The 23,165-nt window shown below is 40.0% G+C and overlaps 3 protein-coding genes across 12 annotated transcripts in view; 1 reads left to right on the top strand and 2 right to left on the bottom strand.

Moving 5' to 3' along the window:
* L2HGDH (L-2-hydroxyglutarate dehydrogenase) overlaps positions 1-4,097 on the bottom strand; it is a 51,089-nt gene extending 46,992 nt beyond the window's left edge. For 2 of the 4 annotated variants that reach the window (XM_067736348.1, XM_067736340.1), the window contains exon 1: positions 3,867-4,095. In XM_067736348.1, coding sequence (XP_067592449.1) covers positions 3,867-4,006 — 140 coding nt within the window. In that variant the 5' untranslated portion in view covers positions 4,007-4,095. Of the gene's footprint in view, positions 1-3,866 lie in introns of all 4 variants that reach the window. The other 2 variants (XM_067736356.1, XM_067736331.1) reach the window with 2 other exon arrangements.
* Positions 4,098-4,142: 45 nt separating this feature from the next.
* DMAC2L (distal membrane arm assembly component 2 like) lies at positions 4,143-17,274 on the top strand. 3 transcript variants are annotated; one of them, XM_067736462.1, is made up of 5 exons: positions 4,143-4,240; positions 9,906-10,017; positions 11,315-11,523; positions 12,114-12,282; positions 14,061-17,274. In XM_067736462.1, the coding sequence occupies exons 2-5, from the start codon at positions 9,911-9,913 to the stop codon at positions 14,173-14,175; spliced, it is 600 nt and encodes a 199-aa protein (XP_067592563.1). In that variant the 5' UTR covers positions 4,143-4,240; positions 9,906-9,910; the 3' UTR covers positions 14,176-17,274. The 3 variants fall into 3 exon arrangements, with proteins under 3 accessions (XP_067592563.1, XP_067592543.1, XP_067592553.1); XM_067736442.1 differs by having other exon boundaries at positions 12,111-12,282; XM_067736452.1 differs by lacking the exon at positions 4,143-4,240 and adding an exon at positions 4,247-4,413 and having other exon boundaries at positions 12,111-12,282.
* CDKL1 (cyclin dependent kinase like 1) overlaps positions 15,460-23,165 on the bottom strand; it is a 63,124-nt gene continuing 55,418 nt past the window's right edge. For 3 of the 5 annotated variants that reach the window (XM_067736405.1, XM_067736386.1, XM_067736416.1), the window contains 2 exons: positions 21,134-21,190; positions 17,641-19,984 (listed from right to left, as the gene is read on the bottom strand). In XM_067736405.1, the coding sequence (XP_067592506.1) occupies positions 19,685-19,984; positions 21,134-21,190 (357 nt within the window). In that variant the 3' untranslated portion in view covers positions 17,641-19,684. Of the gene's footprint in view, positions 17,420-17,640; positions 19,985-21,133; positions 21,191-23,165 lie in introns of those variants that run through there. The other 2 variants (XM_067736396.1, XM_067736427.1) reach the window with 2 other exon arrangements.

The following is a 23,165-nucleotide window of genomic DNA, read 5'->3' as shown; positions in this document are numbered from 1 at the left end:
GAAGAGCTAAATAGAGATTTCTCCAAAGGAGACATACAGATGGCCAACAGGCACAAGAAAAGATGCTCAACATCGCTAATTATTAGAGAAATGCAAATCAAAACTACAATGAGATATCACCTCACACCAGTCAGAATGGGCATCATCAAAAAATCTACAAGCAATAACTGCTGGAGAGGGTGTGGAGAAAAGGGAACCTTCTTGCACTGTTCGTGGGAATATAATTTGGTACAGCCACTATGGAGAACAGTGTGGAGGTTCCTTGAAAAACTAAAATAGAACTACCATATGACCCAGCAATCCCACTACTGGGCATGTATCTGGAGAAAAACATGGTTCAAAAGAATACATGCACCCCAATGTTCATTGCAGCGCTGTTTACAATAGCGAGACATGGAAGCAACCTAAATGTCCATCGACAGATGAATGGATAAAGATGTGCTACATATATAAAATGAAATACTACTCAGCCATTAAGAAGAATGAAATAATGTCATCTGCAGCAACATGGATGGACCTGGAGATTATCATACTAAGTGAAGTAAATCAGACAGAGAAAGACAAATATCATATGATATTGCTTATATACAGAATCTTAAAAAAATGATACAAATGAACTTATTTACAAAGCAGAAACAGACTCACAGACTTAGAGAACAAACTTATGGTTACCAGGGGGCAGGGTCGGGGGAGGGAGGGAGTTTGGAATTGACATGTACACACCGCTACATTTAAAACAGATAACCAACAAGGACCTTCTGTATAGCACCGGGAACATTGCTTAATATCCTGTAATAAGCTAAATGGGAAAAGAATTTGAAAAAGAATAGATACATGTATATGTATAACTGAATCACTTTGCTGTACACATGAAACTAACACAACATTGTTAATCAACTATGCTCCAATATAAAATATAAATTTAAAGAAACATGAATTCACTTGAAATCAGATTTCTAAATTGTGACACTGAAATCAAGAAGTCAATGGAGCATTATTTTCAAGGAGAAAAAAAGGACTTCTAACCTAGAGTTAAACTATCTCTTTTATTTTTTTTAAAATTTATTATTTAGTTGTTTTTATTTTTGGCTGTCTTAGGTCTTCGTTGCTACACACGGGCCTTCTCTAGTTGCGTTGAGCGGGGGCTACCCTTTGTTGCGGTGTGCGGGCTTCTCATTGTCGTGGCTTCTCTTGTTGTGCAGCACGCGTTCTAGGCGTGTGGGCTTCAGTAGTTGTGGCACATGGGCTTAGCTGCTCCACGGCATGTGGGATCTTCGGTGCCAGGGCTCAAACCCATGTCCCCTGCATTGGCAGGTGGATTCTTAACCACTGCACCACCAGGGAAGCCCAAACTATCCCATTTAAATATGAGGATTCAATAAAGATATTCTTGGGTAAACAAGGCTACAGGAACTTTAACATGCAAGAGACACTCCTAAAAATACTCCTGGACCAAAAATCAATGAGTTAACAACTCAAGAAGTTAAATATAATAAAGAAAAGCAAACATATATAAACATGTATATATAATATATAAAACATATATATAACAAAATATAATAAAGAAGAAAAATCTTTTATTTGAAAAGATTTATAATGTAGACAAACCTCTGGCAAGAGTTATGGGGGAAAAGTGAGATGACACAAATAAATAAAACAGAATAATAAAGAAAACATACGTAAAGACACAACAAGGATCTTAAACATAATCAAAGAGTATCATGGAGATCTATATGCTAATAAATTTGATAACATAGATGAAATGGGGTGGGGGACTCCTCGGGCAAAATTACTGAGGCATAAAGAAATAGAAATTTTGAATCAATCACTATAAATTAAAATAGTCATCAAAAGCTTTCTACCTAAACACACACACACATACATTTTACCAAACTTTCAAGGAACGGATAATCTCTATCATCAAAGATATTCCAGAAAAATTTAAAGGGTTGAGAACTCCCTAACTCATTTTATGAAGCACATATGAACCAGGTTCCAAAACTGGATAAGAAGTACAAAGAAGCATCTTCTATACCAGTAAGATCCAACTGAAAGAATAATATAAAATAAGATACTATTTACAATAGCAACAAAGTAATAAGGGAATCAAAGAATTAACCTAAGAAAAAAGAACTTCACAGAGAAAAATTTTAAACTCTATTAAATAACAAATGAGGGACTTCCCTGGTGGCGCAGCGGTTAATAATCCACCTGCCAATGCAGGGGACACGGGTTCCAGCCCTGGTCCAGGAAGATCCCACATGCCGCGGAGCAACTAAGCCCGTGTGCCACAACTACTGAAGCCCGCGGGCCTAGAGCCCGTGCTCCGCAACAAGAGAAGCCACGGCAATGAGAAGCCCGCGCACCACAACAAAGAGTAGCTCCTGCTCTCCGCACCTAGAGAAAGCCCCTGCGCAGCAATGAAGACCCAATGCAGCCAAAAAAATCAACAAATAAATAAACTTTAAGTAACAAATGAGTATGCATAAATGAAAAGATATGCCAAGTTCATGGATGGGAAAACTCAAAATTATAAAGAAGTAAATCTCCCCCAAATCTATCTACCTAATTTCAATAATATTTTCAAAATAATATTTTAAGATACTAAATGTTATATAGAATAAAGGTCTATAAGTAGTAAAGCAATTTAAAAAAAACAAACAAGTGCAAAACTTCTAAAACTGATGAAAATCTGAATAAGGCCGGTGGATTGTGCTAATGTCAATTTCCTGGTTTGATACTGTTATTACAGTTATGTAAGGTGTTGCTGGGGTAAATTGGGTGAAGAAGGGTACATGAGAGCTCTCTGTTCTTTTGCAACTTCCTATGGATCTATAATCATTTCAAAATAAAAAGTATAAAAAGGAAAAATAAAAAGTATAAACAAAACCTTCACTAACCTTACCTTTCTTCCCTTAAAAAAAGGTTCCCAAAAGAGCTGTCTACAAACCCCCACGATGAATCACAAATCCTATCCCACTCTAATCCCCTTCCAATCCACTAATTCACAGCAGCCAGAATCAACTTCAGAAACATCAACATTTAATCACTTCTTTAAAACCCTTTAAAAGCCTCCCAGTGCTCTTAGAATAAAACTTCACGTGTATTTAAAACAGAAACTGTGCTGTGATGTAGCCCCTCTCCGATGTCATTCCACACCATCTCTGCTCCGCTAAGCTCTAGTCACACTCATCTTGCCCACATTCTAGTTCCCGAAACAGCCAAGACCTTTCCAGCTTTGAAACCTTCGCATAAACCATTCCCTCTACAGAGAGCAGAGAAAAACAGTAGTGGCGAATGTGGTCTCCAAACTTCAAATCACAGGGCGCTGAATTTTGCAGGGTTTAATTAGCAACTAACTGAGCTGCTTCTCACAGGGGCAACTCTATGCAGCATGCGTGTGCCAGGAACTGATTGATATAAGACTGGTTTTAGATCTTCCAAGTAACATCAGGAAGGCCAGCGAATAAACAGCATATTTGATTGCTTACAGTGTGTTAGGTCCTTTAATCCTCAAAACGACCACTTAACGCGAAAGACTAGGATCCTATTCACAACTGAGCTTTTAAGGAGCTTAACTAACCCGCCCAGAGTTGAATAGGAAGTGGTGGGGTGGTATTCAGAGCCAGAACTGTTCTTGACCTCTACCCAACACTGCCTTTCTTATTCTTTTCCTCTCGCCCACAAACCTACAGATGATCCAAGCAGGTAGCTCCTGGCACCATAGGTTGGAGCCCGGGATTCACAGGATCCCGACCCTCTCCCACGCCGAGGACAGGAAAGTAGCGCAAGGGCAGAGGTCCAGCACGAGGCACCTCTGAGAGAAGCAGCGCAGACCGCGGGGAGTCGGGCCAGCGGCTACTCACCTGGTGCTGGCTCTGCGGCCACCTTGGCACAACAGCCAGGGCTTCCCCGGCGCGGGCGCGCACGCCGCGGAGAAGCCCCCGGGAAACCCCCCGCGGGCCAGTCCGCAGACACTGCCTAGGTAACGTAGCGCTGGCACCATCGCCTGCGCCCCCTCCCCTGCCTCAAGCCCCAGGAGCCGGCCCTTGAGCCCTACTCTGCCCAGGTCCAGGCGCTCTCTAGCCCCGCCCCCAGGCAGAGGCCAATGAGGGGCGCTCTTTCGCCCCACGTGAGAGCAGCCGCCAGTGGCCAGTGGACTCGCGCGGCGGAGGGCGAAGGGCAAGCCGGCGCCGCCGTAGACGCTGGGGACGCTAGCTCGCTCCCTCCTTTTGACGCTGTGAGTAGAGGAGCTAGGCCCCGGGTGGGGCGGGTCTAGGGTGGTGGTTAGCCTCTGCCCTTTCCCTTCTCCCATCGCTAGGCTGACTGAAAATCTGGCCCACCGAGTCGGGCGTCCTCGATCTTCACCGCCGAGCGGACTCGGGGCCGCGGAAGAAAGTCGGGATGATTATGGTGAAAACTGTCTTTTGGGCAAGCCCAGCGGCCTCCCTTCCTCCCGCCAGGCCCCGCCCCTCTCGACCCCGCCCCGCGTCACTCGAGGCTCCTTTCAGGGCACCGCGATCTCCAACCCGGCTCCCACCCAGTGGAGTGGCCACTGGAGGGACGCTCGCTGTCCAGCCCTAGCCCTCTCCGGACGGAGGCTCTGTCATGGCAACGCCTGACAGCCTGCAGTCTTCTGGACTTCCATATATGTGGCTCCTGACGTGCCATTCATTCATTTATTGGTCCTGTAAATATTGAGCACCTAAATGAACCAGACGTCTCGGTCTCTGACATCATTTAGCAATCTATTTCCTTTTTAAAAAAATCCTGGACCGAGATATATTTTTAAATATGCTGTGCGGGCCTGGGAACAGCGACTCACCTGTGCAGGTCACTTCACCCCTGTTTATCTGTAAAATGAGGGAAGTGGACCATGTAATGTATGAAAAACCTGTGTTAAATTACGTGATCCTTTATCACCATGCCTAACTAACATTTATCACCATGTTTAACTAACATTTGTTCTCTCTGCTTGTTGGAAGTTTTTTAATTTTTAGGGTCAGGACAGCTGAACAAAAATAGAATCATTTAACTTTATTGCTGGAAGGACTTATTCTTGCCTGTGTGAATTTGGCTCCAGTTATTAGTCGGGTAGCTTGGGGAAGTCACTTCACCTCTTTGCCTCAGACCCTTCTCTGTGAACTAGGAGTAATAGCAGGATCTCCTTCATGTGGATTACACGAGATAAGGCTCATCAGATGTTAGCACAGTAAAGTGCTCAATAAAATGATGGCTTTTATTATGTTTATATTGGTTTTATCACCTGGACAGTTGTACATATTTTCTTTATTTGCGAAAATAATGTGGAATGTTGCCTGCTTGTTCATCACAAATGAAAAAAATAAGAAATGGTTATTTTTTTAGTTCAACTTTTTAGTTTTAAGCTAATCGTAGATTCCCATGCAGTTGTAAGAAACAGTAGAGATCCTGTGTACCCTTTACCCAGTCTTCCCCAATTTTTTTTCCCCGATTTTTTACATCTTGTAAAAGAATAGAACAATAACTCAACCAGGAAATTGACATTGACACAGCCCATGGATCTTATTGAGATAACCACAGTTTTACCTTTGTGCATGTATTTAGGTCTGTATAGTTTTTAATCACATGTGTAGGTTTTGTTTTGTTTTGTTTGGCCGCGCCGTCGGGCTTTTGGGATCTTAGTGCCCCGACCAGGGATTGAACCCCAGCCCTTGCCAGTGAGAGCTCAGAGTCCTAACCACTGGACCACTAGGGAATTCCCCATGTGTAGATTCTTGTATCCACCACAGGCAAGCTACAGCACAGTTCCATCACCACCAGGATCCCTCGGTTGTCCTTTTATAACTACACTTCTCTCCTGCAGGGCACCCTCTTCCCCGTTCTAGTCTCCCTTTCTAAAATTTTGTCATGCCAAGAATGTTACATAAGCAGAATTATACAGTATGTAATTTTCTGGAATTGACTTTTTCACTCAGCATAATCCCTTGAGATCCATCCAAATTGTTGCATGTATTGATAGTTCATTCTAATTGCTGAGAAGTATTTCATGGTATGGATGTACCACAGCATGTTTAACCATTCACCCATTGAAGGACATCTGAGTTACTTTTAGTTTTTAGCTATTTCAAATAAAGCTGCTATGAAAATTAGTGTACAGCTTTTTGTGCGAGCCTGTTTTTGTTTTTCCGGGATAAATGCCTAAGAGTCCAATTTCTGGGTCATATGATAAGCACATGTTTACTTTTGTAAGAAACTGCCAAAGTGTTTTCCAAAGTGGCTGCACCATTTTACATTCCCACCAGCAATGTTGAGTGATCCAGCTCAGTTCCTCTTCAGTGTCACCAACTTTTGGTACTATCACTATTTTTTATTTTAACTGTTTCATGGGATGTAGTTGATTTGTTACTAGGTTGAGTACAGAATTATACAGTTTTAGGGTCTGTGGTCAGGCTTTCATGGGTCAGCCCAGAATAGTGACTTTTTTACTACTCTGTGATTTTGAGCACGTGCTTCTGAGTTTAGCAAAGTGAAAGAACTCAAAATACACATGCTCTTTTTGTAAAATTTTCTCTGCTTACCTTCTCCCCTAGGCTTGACTGTACATTAATTTGTTTCATTTAGATAATCTCACATCAAGAGCTCACCTTACATTCATTCACCCTGTAATGTCTTTGGCTAGAGACATTTGTGTTCTAGCCACCACCCTCCTCAGCTAAGAATTCGTGTTCATCTTCCATCTAGGTCAGAACCTATGTGAAATTAGTTCAATGAGTGTCAAGCAATATTAGCCTAAGAGTGGCTTTTGGAAACTTTGCTTCTCATTCCTAAGCAATTGCTCTGCTGTTCTATTTCACTAGACTCTAGACACCTCAGGAATAAGAATTGGCATCAATAATGGATGAATTTGCAGTGAAGTGGGGTTATAATTTGGGGAGTAAAAATGCCCCAGTTCTGACATCACCCACCCCTCTCTTCACACTTTTACTGCCCTCAAGAACAAGTTGGCTAGTTCAGTCTTTTTGACCACTAAAATAGCCAACGTTTTGAATAGCCCACCTAAGTAATTATGTCTCATATGTAAAAAAAGAACTTCCATTTTTTAAAAAAAACTTGTTTATATGCAAATTGGGGGACTCTCCATATCCTATTTTGAGTCACACATTAGAGGTCTGGTCTTCTCTAAGTCGTGAACATATAGCAACTTTTAGAAACATCTGTTACAAACTTATGGCTCTAAGCTGTGTTATGATAGTAAGAAGAATTTTAAAAATAATTTTAATTCCTAAATTATTTATCACAGCGGTAATTTAGTAGTGGTTATTTTTTAACTTGCATTTCACTTGTTTAATTTATTAAAGCTAAATTCATCAACTCACCACCAGAGGTCTCCTCTTTCCCTCTAGAAAGCATTCTCAGAGGTAACTGCTTGAATTCGTCTGAAATTCCTAATATCAATTAACAAAGTAGCAGTTGAGAATGCAAAAACCTACCAATTAGTTTTTTTAATTTATTGCTAAATAAAAACTTAATTTTCATGTTTAAATTATTTTAAATATAATATCTAATATTTTTAGAGATCATAAGCTGAAGTAAATTTGGTTTAATCTTTCCCTTAAGCAGAAATACAAGGTGGGCCAAAATGAATCAAGTGAAAGTACTTCAATTTTCACAAACCTCTCTAATTTACCCACTTAATGAGTTTCCTTGGTTTCTGCATGAAAATGTATCACCCATTGAAGATTATTAATTGTCAAATATTTATTAAACTTGCATTAGGGAATGGTGCTGTGCTAGGTGCTAAGAAAAATGGAAATGAGTAATATGTGATTCTTGCTCTTTCTTTTGCCCTTCATACTTTTCTTTTTTCTGCCTAACTGGAAACTCTTAATCATCCTTTGAGACCCATCTCAGAAGACACCTCTAGTATGAAGCCTATCCCTCACTCCCTTCTCTAAGCTCTCACAGAACTTGTCCATACCTCCATTAAGACATCGTGTTGCATGTTATTCATTTGTTTATATGTCATCTATACATATATGGTATATATACTACACATTCTATGAGGACAGGAACCATGTTTTTCTCGGTCTCTCTCCTGTGTTGTTTTGTTTTGCTTCTGTCTTGCCATTGAATCTCTTGCACTAAGTATAGCAGACATTCAATATTTATTGCATGATTGAATGGATGGATGGAGATGGCATTTGAGTAAGGTCTTGAGGTTGGGGAAGATTTCCATAGGATTCTGGGGGGCGGGAAGGGATGGTAAATGGAGGGAACAGCCTGAGTTGAAGCTGGAAAGCCCAGATTTGTAAACAAGGTTGGCAGCCAAAGGAGTTACTGAGATGGGCACAGGTGGAGAGAGATTTAACCAAAATGTGGGAGGAAGTAGCAGGGGGAGAAGTTTGCAGTAATGAAGGCAGAGTGATGATGGAGAAGGGATAAAGAGGCTAGTAGATGGCCCCAGGGTTCTGTCCTCAGACCTCAGCTCTCTTTGTTTTACAACCCAACATCCTTGGGCACTTCCTCAGCTCTAAGGTAGTTCCCACTCAGGCCTCTTTCTAGTCTTCTTCTTTTTCCTGAGTTCTAGAACCATCCAATGACTGAGGAAAGAGCCCTGGACTAATAAGAGAGAAAACTAGGTTCCAGTTTCAGCACTGCTAACAATTAACCATGAAACATTGGACAGGTCCCTTGAAACACATGCATTTATTAATACCCCACCTTGTTCCAGAAAGGATTTAGGGTGTCAGCAAGTTACTTATTATCAGGGCTTAAGTTTCCTCATCTCTAAATGACCCTCAATCTTGATGCTGCTGTCTAATATTCCTGAAGCATAGTTCTAACCATGCCAGTGCTCTGTGCTAAAGTCTCAATGATTCCTAGCCACCTGCAGAAGACAAACTTTCTGGCTGATCATGGGAGACCCTTCCCGATGTGACTGTGTACATTGTCTCCCTCCTCTTCTCATGACCCCCATGTGCTGAGCCAACTGAACTACAACATGCCTTAAAGGTTCCTGCCTCAGCTTATCACCTGACCTACATTTTCCTGGCATCTTTGTCTACTGAAATCCTTGTGTGTCTTTAACTCTTTTGAGGTCTTTTCCAGGTTCTATCATTTATTTTAACTACCTGGTAACTTGTTTTAGCTCACTCCACCCTGCATTAAATTGTCAGCTCTTCAAAGGCAGAGACCATGTTTCATTTATCTTTGTTTTCTCCCCACCTGGCACACTATCAGAGAAACTTGAATTGAGATAAATCAGGTTGAGACCCAATTCCAAAATCGCCTTCTCAACTCATAGTTATGGGTTTTTACAGCTGGAAATCATCTGGGCAAATCATCTCATTTTACAAATGAGAAAACCAAGGGTCAGAGAGGTGAAGTTACTTGCCCAGTCTTTGCCAGCTGCCCTGTACAGCTCTTGCTTTGCACTGTTCTGGGGACACTACTTGCAGCCTTGTGATAGGAAGATCTGTTTCCACGACTCCTCTCCTTTTCTGGACGTAAGTGTCTTAACCTTGACACATTGCTCCTTAGGTGATTTTAGTTTGTCATTTTGGTACTGGAAATGTAGATTGGGACTGGAGCTGGTTTCAGTAAATTTGTAGATGCACTGCCTGCATGGACACCAGGTGGCACCACTGCAGGCTGACTCCAATTGAGGAGTGAACAAGTAGAAAGAACAATGTCCAAGCTGGAAGGAACCATAGAGACCATTCAATTCAGCCTCTCATTTTTGCAGCAAAAGAAACCAAAAACCAGACAGGAGTAACTTGCTTAATAACTATTGAGTGGCAAGTGAGTCATCAGCTTTATCAGCACAAGAGCACTGACTCTGAAGTTGTAAAGTCAGTTGCCGTATGTATGGGACTCTGATTGCCAGCGGATGATCTAATATGAATACTGTTTTATGTGTCTAGATCAAATGATGCTGTTTGGAAAAATTTCCCAGCAGTTCTGTGGCTTAAAGAAACTCCCAAGGTCACGTGACTCCCGATACTTCTGGGGCTGGTTGAATGCAGTGTTTAATAAGTAAGTTTAACTAAAGTGAAGAAATGTGGGAATTGTTACAGCTTGATGAGTTCCCAGTAGCTAATCTGGTTATTTCTTGTGTTTCAAATGTTTTTCGTGTCGTGCATGCAGTACGATCCTAACTTTCTTTTAAAGCAAATAAAACATACAAGCACTGAATAAAGATCAGAAAAATAGATTACAGACTATTAACTGTCTGGGTTACAGGACTTAAGTGATTCTTATTCATCCTTTCAATGCCTTTCAAGTTTTCTGAAATGAACATTTATTACTTTTGTAATCAGAAAAGCTCAGTAAATGTAATTTTAGAATATTTTATTCTATGGCTTCTTAAGGGATGTAGTTAACCTTTTGAATACCATCAAGGGAAATCAAGGTTTTAAAAAGTTGGTTGGGGGACTTCCCTGGTGGTGCAGTGGTTAAGAATCTGCCTGCTAATGAAGGGGACACGGGTTCGAGCCCTGGTCCGGGAAGATCCCACATGCCACGGAGCAACTAAGCCCGTGTGCCACAACTACTGAGCCTGCACTCTAGAGCCCGCAAGCCATAACTACTGAGCCCACATGCCACAACTACTGAAGCCCACACACCCAGAGCCTGTGCTCCGCAACAAAGAGAAGCCACCGCAATGAGAAGCCTGCACACCACAATGAAGAGTAGCCCCCGCTCGCCGCAACTAGAGAAAGCCCGCATACAGCAACGAAGACCCAACACAGCCAAAAATAAATATATAAATTTATTTTAAAAAATAAAATAAAATAAATAAAAAGTTGGTGGCATGCTTAGAAATATCATTTTGAAACTGACAAAACTAACCTCCTTGTTGCTTAATATAGCATTAATACCACTAACTAGAGAAAAGGGCATATGTTAAAATTAATATCACTTAATGACATTCATTTGAACAAAGTTTCAAAATTATTCCCTTTTTAATCTTTTGTCATTAATAAAAATGATAACCAAGTGTAGTCATTCATTCAAAACATAGATACTGAGTACCTCCTGGTGTGAAGCTATTGTGCTACATACGAATCAATGAAGACTCAATGTCTGCCTGATAAACTCACATAAGAATAACATGCCTTGACAGAGTTCACTTGAAAACAAAAACAAAAGCAAAAAAGGTAGCAGGTAGAGCCATCGAATGTTTTCTTTACATGGATTTCACTAATATATTATCTCCCTCCTCATCATGTGAAGTGAAAAGTGGTTGCTATTCTGTATTTACTTTGGTGAACATAGTTAAGAAGCTAGTGACTATAGTAAAAGCTACCGGCTTTTGTTCTCTTGCCAACAGAGTGGATCATGAACGCATCCGGGATGTTGGCCCTGACAGGGCAGCGTCCGAGTGGCTGCTGCGCTGTGGGGCTCTGGTGCGCTACCACGGCCAGGAGAGGTGGCAGAAGGACTACAACCACCTCCCAACAGGCCCTCTGGACAAATACAAGATTCAGGCAATTGATGCCACTGATTCTTGTATCATGAGCATTGGATTTGATCACATGGGTAACTCCCCTATCATTTGTTATGGGAAATGCAGGTGATTTGCAGTGACGTTTGGTTGCAGTTGACTCACTATTATAGTCATAGGTGTGTCCTTTTTGCCTTTTTCAGTCCAATCCAGCTTGTTTCTTCCTGCGTATGATATTTATTTTTAAATTAAATAGAGGTTACAAATACCTTCCTCTCCTTTCTCCCTGCACTAAGCTTGTCTCTACATGCCTTTATTCTGTGCTTTATTGACTTAAAATTCAAGGCCTTGTTTGTCAAATTTTCTTTGTCAAACTTCTGTCATTGAGAAACGCTCACGAATGTAGAAATAATTATATCCACACAGCTTCTGCTTGTGTGGGCATTTCTTTTCTCCAGTGCATTGGGCATCTGCAGAATGGCCCTGTCCATCAGCACAACCTGTATAGTGAATACCTTGTATGGTTAATAGGGTGACTAATCGTTACTGTTTTCCTGGGGCTAAGAGGTTTCCTAGGACTTAGGACTTCCAATCCTAAAACGAGAACAATTCTGGGCAAACTAGGATAGTTGATCATCTTAATGGTAAAGCAGGTTCTTAAACTGTACTTTTTTTCCCCCAGAAGGCCTACAGCATGTTGAAAAAATAAGGCTATGCAAGTGTCACTATATTGAGGATGACTGCTTGGAGAGACTTAGTCAACTTGAAAATTTACAAAAAAGCATGTTGGAAATGGAAATAATTTCATGTGGGAATGTCACAGACAAAGGTATCATTGCTTTGCATCATTTAAGGTAGGTGGTCGGTGCCAAAATGGAAACTTGATAATGTTAAGGTGAATAATCGGAATTTAAAACAGTTGAGAGGTGGTCTCTTTTTTTTAATTCTGAAAAATATAATTTATGAAAATGACTTAACTGTCAGCTATAATATTTTAAAAGTTTAAATTATCACCCTTAATATGTTATGGTTGTATTGCATTTTTTAGGGAGCATCTTTTTAAAAAATTGACCTACATAAAGCACCTAGCAGAGTTCCTATTACAGAAAGCTTTCAATAAGCACTAGCTATTATACTTCCTCCCCATCTTTTAATTTCCCCTGTGTTCTGCCAGTAACCTCAGCACCACAGAAGGCTGAGAAATCTTAAACATTAGAACCAAAAGTACTAGATTGTTTATCTCTTACATTAGTTGAGGCTTTAAAGCTTCACCTTTTAATACACACTTGGTTCCTTTAAGAACTTTCCCAATTTCTTTTCCTTCCTAGGTTAAGATTCATATTTTTAAAATTCAATTTACCTAAACTAAGAACAAAAACATGAAACCGTTCACCCATTTCTCCCACTCCCCACCCTGTGCCTTTGGCAACCACCAATCTGTTCTATGTATCTATGAGCTTGCTTATTTATTTATTTTTAGCTTCCACATATAAGACATCATACAATATTTGTTTTTCTCTGACTTATTTCACTAAGCATAATGCCCTCAAGGTCCATCCAAGTTGTTGCCAATGCAGAATTTCATTTTTTTATGGCTGAATACTACATCATTGTATACATATACCACATTTTCTTTACCTAATCCATCAACGGACGCTTAGGTTGTTTCTGTATCTTGACTATTGTAAATAATGCTGCAATGAACATGGGGGTACAGATACCTTTTCGAGTTAGTGTTTTTGTTTTCTTCAGGTAAATACTGAAAAGTAGAATTGCTGGATCATATGGTAGTTCTGTTTTTAATTTTTTGAGGAACCTCCATGCTGTTTTACATATGACTGCACCAATTTACAGTCCCACCAACAGTGCACAAGGACTCCCTTTTCTCTACATCCTCACCAACACTTATTTCTAGTCTTTTTGATAATGGCCATTCTAACAACAGTGTGAGGTGATATCTCATAGTGGTTTTGATTTGCATTTCCCTGATAATGATGTAGAGTGTCTTTTCATGTACCTGTTCTCCATCTGTATGTCTTCTTTGGAAAAATGTCTATTCAGATATTTTGCCCATTTTAAAAATTGGATTGTTTGGGGGTTTTCCTATTGAGTCGTATGAGTTCTTTATACATTTTGGATGTTAGTTCCTTATCAGATATATGATTTGCCAATATTTTCTCCCATTCAGTAGGTTGCCTTTTCATTTTGTTGATGGTTTCCTTTGCTGTATATAAGATTTTCAATTTGATGTAGTCCCACTTGTTTATTTTTGCTTTAGTTGTTTTTGCTTTTAGTGTCAGATGCAAAAAATCATCACCATGAGTGATGTCGTATTTTATATTTAACATACAAAGGAGTTCTATGCCATAATATACATAAAATATTTGGAAGAATTCAGCAGCATTATTGATGTAATTCAGAACAACTAAACTATCCAAGGTCTAGCTTAGTGCCTAGCATGAATTTCATTTAAAGTAGTACTCTAAGACTACCGTTCTAAAAGTCATTTTGAAAGTGTAGGATGATATGAACACATTCTGTGTGTAGCTTTTTTAAGTCAATAAAGCAAGTTTATTTTTAATGCTATGAGTAAAGGCCAAATTAAATTAACTTTAAAAAATTTCTCTTCCAGAAACCTCAAGTATTTGTTTTTAAGTGATCTTCCTGGCATAAAAGAAAAAGAAAAAATTGTCCAAGTCTTTAAAACATCACTGCCTTCTCTGGAACTAAAATTAGACTTGAAGTAAAATAGTAATATTCAGTAAGTGTCTTATTTCAATATAAAGTATCATGTGCAACTGTTGATCCTCAACAGCAACAAATATTACATAAACATCAACAGAACTATAAGAATGTTATACCAAAACATTCTAGCAGAGTCCATCATGTAGAAAATAAACATTCAGATGTGATTCACTAAAGTTACTAAGTTAGAAGTGAGAATTTAGGTACATTAAATCATTTTAAGAAAAATGCAAACCAGGTACCATTTTAATTCTTATATAGTCCTTATTTTATATCAATCCTATATAAATATCTCTTGATGTAGATATTTAAGAGTTCTTGAAAATGATTTAAATGTACAACACAGATATTCTTTATTTTTAACAGTAATTTGTTACATTTTACTTTAAAGTTTTTGAAGCATGTTACTATAAATATACAATTATGAAAAACTGAAAGCTAAATTTCAGATTCACTGATGGAGTCAATTATGCAAAGTAGTCAGAGGTTGCTGGGGCATTCATATTGCTTCCCAGGATTCGCATGCATTTGTCATGATCCTGCATTCCTGTGCTCTTTATACCATACATCCTTTCTCTGAATGAACAGTTTCTGGCTAATTTGTCTATTTTGTAGGCTTAGTCTAGTGTCTTATTAAAACTAGACATGAATACCTGGCTGGATTTAAATAGCTTTGCTGATTGCAATAGAACAGAGGAAACAATGATGAAGGCCAGCAGAGCTATACTTACTTTCTGCTTAAATTAAAAAGCTGCTTCAAACAGAAAAATTTAACATGTCAGTTAGAAACTAATTTGTATTCCCTCATATATGTTGGATAGTACTTCCCGTGAGCTCAAGGGACATCATAAGAAGTATAAGCACTAAATTCACTTTACATCTAGAAAGCAGTGATAAAGAATATCATAAATAGGTATAAACAGATCTTTATTTTTATCTGCTTCAAATGGTCCTGATTCTATTATTGTTGTTTATATGCCAACTTGTTTGTGGATTTCTGTATGTTTGGTTTGAATATTAATCTGTTGAATATAACCTTGACTGGAGTTAATTTTAAAATAAACACTTTCTGTGATGCAGCATTAAAGTAGAAAAATGAATTTTACTTGTGATAGGAACCAGCTTATGTAGATAGCACATACCATAAATGATGTACTGTTTACTAACATAATTGCCACTGTCATTTTAAAAATCAGAAAATAGTAAATAAAAAAATGATAAGGATGTAGAACAGTCTCATGTGAAACAGTGGTGATTCCATGCTGAAGAAAAGATCACAGATATGGTTAAATTAAGTATAAGCATATATTTAATAGAACTCATTAGACACAAATGACCACTTCTATCTCAGCCTTGTTTGATTACTATGTGATGAAGCAACTGATTGACCACAGGTTAGTCTGGAGCTACTTTTCTACTCTGAATGGTATTCCTTAAAACTACTGGATAAATTAGGGAGTTATAGTCATCTGCCCCGTCAGGTACACAGTTGGGGGTAAGGAAAAAAGGAAAAACACAAAATGTAAACTACTAGCAGAAGCTGGATGTCCTTCTTTGTCATTTGAATCAAGTCTACATAACAAGAATTAGATTATACTGTGACTAGTATTTAACCCGCTATCAGCTCTATGCAAGAAGCTACATACATTAGGAAGCCTCAGGATATCACTAAACTGGCTGGGGTAGCCAAAATTATTGAACAGATGCCAGAATTTGGTGGATTACTTAACAGTAAGTGAATAAGGTCAAATGTTCTCATGAAGAAAATTAACATAGCAGTAAACTGAGAATGCAGAAGAAAGGTTTTGAAGATACAGTAAAATACATCTTCAAAAACCGTGGCTGAGGACTGCTAGGAAATAGCAGCACATCAATCAAAAATGGGGTTGAGCAATAAGAAGCAGACATCAGCTTCATATTGCCCTTGTGTCCAGGGGACAAGGATGAAAAAGCTTTTTGAATAGGAGCAATAGGCCAAATCAAAGCTAGTTATATGTTGTCATTTTAAGTATCACTGTACAAAGCTAGGAATTCTCAATAATATCATTTTGGTCTATTTTCTTATTAGTTAACTTTTAGTTGTTAGGTTGGTATATACACACACATATATATGTGTGTGCACTACAGATATACACACATACACAGTAAAAAGATATTTCAGGGAAAACATCAGCTTATAACCTTATGTCTTTTATGACCCAAGTAAAAGCTCATAAGCAGTTTCTTCCAAAACCCAGATCACTATAGTCCTGCCAGTATCTCTGTCTCCAAGTCTGAGGCTGAGCTGGAGAGAATGAAGTACTAATTACTTTCAGGCTGGCAGGCCCAGTTCCTGTGAAGCCTGTGGATCTTGTTCTACCCCTGGGTCAGCTGCCAAGCTTCATGCCATTGTTTGCAAGGGGAATTGGGTGAACAAGTGTAGATGGATTATAGTAAATCCATCTTGCCTGCAAAAATGACTAAGATGCATCCTTTACTAAAGATAAAGACCAAAGTATATGTAAGAAATGTCTATAAACATATCATTAAATATATAAGCATGTAAATTATAGTCTTTTATGATAATCCATATGATTTTAAATATTTTAAACATCTCATATATTCAAAAAAGTTTCAATATATAAAAATCAAGAGCTAGAGCAAGCAGGAAATGGAATTTTAAACATTTTGGTTTCAAGAACCTTAACTCTCCTTAAATACGATGAGAAAATCTGAAAAGGCAGGAGATAGGACTCAAAGCAACAGAGATCCAAGGAAACATATATGGGCATTCTGTAATCCATTTTTTCACTTGTTGCGTATGGTGCAATTGAAGCATAAATTTTTTTATCTCTAATTTTGCTGGAGGTATGGGCGAGTGCAGTAGATAATTTATATTCTGTCCATAAGCTCAGCTACTTAGATACAACAAAAATAAAAGTGAAAATCCAAAGAAGTTTTTCCTTTCTGTTCTGGACACCATCGTCAAGCATGGAACACTGCCTCTGGAATTTCCCTTCACGTCTTCCCAAGTGGCCTCCCCCAGTTAGTTATGTTTTCTCCTGATGTTTTTTTCAACATTGTGATTGCTTTCAATCAAATATATGTTTTATTCAAATTAATGATCAATTCTTTTTTTGTTATCCATCTCCAAGCTCTTTAAATGTTTGGAAAACGGTAGTTAAGTTTCGTGGTGTTATAGTAGTACTTCTTGTTATCCAAAGCTGGGAGGACGCTGCTGCTAGTCAGCTGAGGTAGGTACTGCAACTGAAAATATGAAACACAGAATTAAGTTCAATGCCGTACACTTTTTTCATTATTGCTAACACATCCAAAAGAGGTAAACAAACAACTTTTCCAGCACAGAAATACTTTTTCTGCACAGAATCCAGGATCTGAGAAAGGACAAAATGTTTAAATTTGGTCTCTGCTCAGGGGTGGAATTGAAGGATGTGGAGCTCACCCCCTCCCATAAATTTGGTCTCTGCTTTTTCTTTTCAATATTTATTTTCTATTATAAAGCAAAACATGCACATTAAAGGCAATTTAGAGAATATGAAAAAGAAGGGAAAATCTACATGTTAACATTACTGGGAAAAAGCATAGATTCATGGGGGTTAAGAGCTTGCTGGGACCTTAGGGATCATTTAAGCCAGTATCCTGTCCTGTAGTGAAGAAAACTGATGTCTGGAGCACTCAGGTGATTTGCCCACCTACTACCTTAGTTAAAAAGGCAAAACTGCTCCTTTCATCCTGCCAGAAAATGTTTGAATTTATCGTCAATGTCAAATGAAAGTAAGGGAACACATTTTTTTTTGTACAGTACTATATGGCCTTAGGTATCTGAAAAACAAGTACTTTTAAATCAAACAATTGGGACCTACAAGCAACACACAAATTAGTTGGGTTCCCCTAGTCTTTCAAGTAAAAATATTTCCATCAAGACCCTCTTTTTTTTTTTTTAATTGGTGCCTATTTCAGTAGCATTTATGGGCAGGTGGCTCATCCTGAGGTTCTAGTCACAACTCTGCTACAAGTCTCACTTTCTGCCATTGACAATCCACTTTAAGTTTTTTGGGTTTTTTTTTTGGCTGCATTGGATCTGTTGCTGCGTGCGGGCTTTCTCTAGTTGCGGTGAGCGGGGGCTACTCTTCGTGGTGGTGCACGGGCTTCTCATTGCGGTGGCTTCTCTTGTCACGGAGCATGGGCTCTAGGCGCATGGGCTTCAGTAGTTGTGGCACAGGGGCTCAGTAGTTGTGGCGCACGAGCTCTAGAGCACAGGCTCAGTTGTTGCGCATGGGCTTAGTTGCTCTGAGGCATGTGGGATCTTCCCGGACCAGCGCTCTAACCCATGTCCCCTGCATTGGCAGGCAGATTCTTAACCGCTGCGCCACCAGGGAAGTCCCACTTTTTTTTTTTTTTTTTCGGTACGCGAGCCTCTCACTGTTGTGGCCTCTCCCATTGCGGAGCACAGGCTCCGGACGCACAGGCTCAGCGGCCATGGCTCACGGGCCCAGCCGCTCCGCGGCATGTGCGATCCTCCCGGACCTGGGCACGAACCCGTGTCCCCTGCATCGGCAGGTGGACTCTCAACCACTGTGCCACCAGGGAAGCCCTAAGTCCCACTTTTTAAAGTTTTAATTCCAGTTTCTTTAAAAGAAGGGATGAGGTTTTCTAAAATCCCCTGTAATTCAACGGTTCTAAGATTCTTGAACACAAAGAAACAGCAAGATAAGGGGTAACTCTGAGGGGAAAGTCTATTTCCAGTCTGTTTTGCATTAAAAGCATTCTTAATTTCATAACTCTGGTCTTTTAGGGCCCTGGGTTTCATGCTGTACCTGTTCATAATGGACCGTACACCCTCTTCTCTCCTCCAAACCTCACAAACACCACCCAGGTGCGACTCAGCATACTGGGCAGAGGAGGCTGCAAAGGGAAAGACTAAGACAAGATAATCTATAGCTTAAGGGGTACCTGAGCAGATCCAGAAGCAACCAGGAGCAGCCAGCTCATCTTAATTGTGGTTCCAACTACAGTCCATCCTAAATTATTACAGCTTTTGGCTTATGACAAGACACTTAATGTAAGGCCATTCTGCCACTTTACACCAGTCACAATTCTCCACAGGCTCCCAGTGTGCAGCCTGGATGCTGTGATCTGGTTAAATGCACTGTTCTGCTGCTCCCACTGAAAGCACTCGTCACCACATTTACACTAGCCAACTCTGATGATTAATGGATCAGGGAGGAAAACAGTTCCTTTTTTAGATAAACCTGGAATGTCAATCAATACTGAAGGTAAACTTGATGACAGAGAGCTAACCGGGATAAATTTGATTTTGTTTTCCAAAGCATAAGAAGCACGCTTCTTTTCCCTGGCTGGGATCTGTGCTCATGCACACCAAAAGCCCTGGCCCCTGGCTGGCAGCAGGGAGCTGCTGGGCAAGGTCACCTTTAGGATTCTGGGAGAAGGGCCCTTAGCAGGCAGATGTCTTTGGGACCCTGGTTGGTAGAGCTTGTGACCTGTGTGTCCTCAGGCAGGGATAAAGGTGCTGGAGCTGCAAGCCACAATTGCCACCTCAAGTATAGATTGAGACTCTCCGCACCAGGTGGAAGGTATGAGCTCATTTGAAATTACAACCTTGGATGCTTCTGTAAAGCAGTGCCCCATCTTTACCCGCGGCAGGTGCTTTCGGCTCTGTCTTAGGGTCTTCCCTGTTGATTTCTCATGCTCTTTTGCCAAATCCCCTATTTCTCTGATGCTGTCAAAATACGGATGCCCCAACAGCTGCTCACATGTCAGTCTCTCGGCAGGATTCATGTGGAGACAGCCCTGAAAGAACAGAAAATACCCTCTCCTTACTTCTTTAAAATTGCATTAACTTATTGAAGTCATTTTTTTCTTCTTTGAAAGATTAAACTCTTCAGTTGGGAACAAAAGGGGGGAAAACTTTCGTTCCTTCCACAATCATTCATGGGTAACCACATAATGAATTAATAAATAGTTTCTAGGAGTAGTAACAAAAAAAATCATTTTCTCCACCTTGTTCTGTTCCTGAGGCATTTGGCGCTCTGCCCTGAGGGAGTAGGATACGATTTTTGAGTTCACCTCAGTGTCTCACCAGAATAATCCACCTAACCCATTTGGTTCCTTGCCTGTACTTAGTAAAAACTAGTTTTTTATTTAAAAAATCACACATGGTAAAAATAAAATTTATACAGCATGTAGCAGAGTCCCTTCAGCACTCTAGTTCTTCCATTCTCCCTTCTAAAATCAGTTATTTTAAGTATATTCTTCCAGAAATAGTCCATGCATTACAAGTATCTATGTGTATGTAAGGAAGGAGAGGCATAATATACATCTCTTTATGTTACATCATTCTTAACTATTTGCTTTGCCAGTAAATAGGCCAGAGGGCTCATACTTGGATAGATTAAATCTCACAATTACATACCCCAAGGAACTGTCTCATTTTTTAAAATTATAAATGCATCAGTAAATGTTTTAAATACTTTTTGAAATGGGTGGGACATTGTCTGTAACTTGCAAACATTTTAATTGGTACCTCATTTTACATAAGGGCTATTATATTTCTGAAAATGTGTATATAAATCAAGTTTTGAAATCAAAACCTATTTCCAATATACTAGGGAGTTGGCTATTTAAAAGAATCCTATGGCTAAACATTTTTTTGAAGAAAAGGATCCTTTTGTAAAACAAACCACCCCAATCTTAAATTTCTATTTTGTGTTAATTTAGATTTCAAATACAGTTTAAGTTTATTTAAAGTGAAAAATACTTTCAGATGTTTTCACTGTTATGTGACCCATTTTAAAAAATGGAAAATATGTATACTTTTCAAAGGAGAAGGAGAATTCTAAAAGGAACACTTTTCAATCCATGGATTGACATACATCATTCAGATTCCCTAGTGATGCAGCTGCCGTGTGCTTCCAGGTCTGTTGGAAGCCATGATTTTACCTTTAAGAGCCCCAGGGCAGGATAAGAGATGTTTGGAAATTTTAATTCAAGTGGTTCCTGTTAAAGAAAAGAAAACAGGGATTTTGTTTACAGCATATATTCAAATATAAGGTTACCTCAGATTGAATTTCTTTTGAGTGAGAGAAGCATCTTCCTGGCACCTTCTTCGCCTCTTCCACTCTCTGCCCACCCCACCTCCCTGTGTCTGTTTCATAAGCTCCTTCTTTCCCCACCTCCAAATTGTTTTATAAGCTCCTTCTCTCCCCACCTCCAAATTGCTTTTCCAAATTTTCTTCCTAACCATTAACCCCCTTCACTTCCTGAAGAACTGATGCAGGTAGCAAATTGTGAGGGAATACTAAGGAGAGGAAAAAAACCCAAAACACTCGTCAAGCAATTGTTATTTCCTTTTTTTCTGCCTCAACTTATATAACTTGCCTTGCCTTAGAATAATTTTTGGCATTTATCTTGGCATTTATAGAAAGGGGCTCTGATTATTGCATTTATTGACATTTACATAAAGGGAGCTACAAAATAGATTTTTTTCCCGACCCAGAAAATGTTTCTTGGTTTTCTGGAATAAACACTGTTCTCTCATCCCACAAGAGCCTGCTGTTTCCCTGATCATCCTACTGTTTAAAGAGTCTCCTGAGCAGACAATTCATCAATCTCCCTTTGGCCCTTTAAGGCTCTTTTGCTCCAGTCACAGGCAGGAGACAATCAGGAATAATAAACACTATAAAGTAGAAGGAATGCCTATGTCAGGCAGACAGGCCAGTTAAAGAGATATACAGCTGATAAAGAGGCTAAAGAGGAGGGGAGCTGAGAAATTAAGAGCTAGCCAAGCGGAGTCAAATAAATGACCAGGTGTGTTGTGTGTTTAAAGATGGCAGTTCCCTGGTGCTGCCATCAAGATTAAGAGCACAGTGTTACTTGGGACAGGGGAACCAGCCAACAACAACCAATTCCTGAGTGTGCAGTTATTCATCACTAATAAGAGATAGGAAACTCCAAAACTGAGGCTCTTCAGACCAACAGGGAAAAAAAAAATCCTAAAGCGGGTTTGTATCAGCCTTTGAGAGCGGCCCTCTCCACCCCCATAGCTAAACTATTTCTCTTGCTATTTCTGTGTGTTGAATCTGAGCACCTCTGGGGATTGCCTTGACATTGCTGACATTGAGCCCTGCTGTCTCAGCAAGGACGCCTGGGACGAGGCCGGCTGGTTGGCTGCGATAGGATGGGCCCATCCCGCCTGCTTAGCCGGTTTCCCTGCCCCAGAAGCAAGCAGGCCTCTCTGGGGCCGGGTTGCTGACCCGCAGAGGGACTGGGGCACAGATGTTCAACCAGCACAGCCCCCCCACTTCTTCCTGTGTTTCTGTCAACAGGAAATCGCCTGCAGCACAACCTCTGGGAAACCATAGGAAGCCTTTTACACTGATGAAACTGATGAAACCTGGGTTGTTTCGGAGGCTTCCCGGGTAGAAAAGCGAACAGGAAATCGCTAAGGGATATTTAGCGTGAAACTGGGAACGTCCAGGTCACAAGGGAGCCGGCTGGGTCACCTCCCATATGTCAGGTGTCATTCCTGCTTCTGCGGCCCCGCAGGCTCCCAGCTGCCCCACTTTTCCTATTCCTAGCGCTGCAGGAGCAGGGGTGGCGGGGAAGTGGGAGGTGGGAGACTTCACTGCAGGACAGGCCAAGAGGTTGGGAGAACAGACAGCTCCAGTGGAACTGGATGGACCTTCCATCTGGAAACTGAGTAATGGAGAAGGGTTAGTTTCAGTTTGAAAGTACCTTCCTTAGGCAGTAGGAACTCAGGATCTCACAGACCTTAACTGTGCTCAGAAATGTTTCTGAGTATAATACAGGCTCATTAGAAGACTTTTGAAAATATTAAAAAACCATAAAGAAAGAAACAAATCATCCCACCACAAAGAGACATTCACTGTTAATATTTTGGTGTATATCTTTGCAGCCATTTATTTCACTAACGTAAAAATCTTTGCCTGATTTTCCAGAGGTTGTCATATTA

The sequence above is a fragment of the Pseudorca crassidens genome, chromosome 1 (assembly GCF_039906515.1).
Source record: "Pseudorca crassidens isolate mPseCra1 chromosome 1, mPseCra1.hap1, whole genome shotgun sequence".
Classification (NCBI taxonomy): domain Eukaryota; kingdom Metazoa; phylum Chordata; class Mammalia; order Artiodactyla; family Delphinidae; genus Pseudorca; species Pseudorca crassidens.
The sequence above is the reverse complement of the archived record's forward strand: the minus strand, read 5'-3'. Positions and strand labels throughout refer to the sequence as shown.

Bases quoted from the DNA above. Each gene is read 5' to 3' on its own strand.
- DMAC2L (XM_067736442.1), top strand. From the start codon at position 9,911: ATGATGCTGTTTGGAAAAATTTCCCAGCAGTTCTGTGGCTTAAAGAAA. The intron at 10,018-11,314 runs GTAAGTTTAACT...TCTTGCCAACAG, and splicing joins TTGAATGCAGTGTTTAATAA to AGTGGATCATGAACGCATCC. The intron at 12,283-14,060 runs GTAGGTGGTCGG...TTTCTCTTCCAG, and splicing joins ATTGCTTTGCATCATTTAAG to AAACCTCAAGTATTTGTTTT.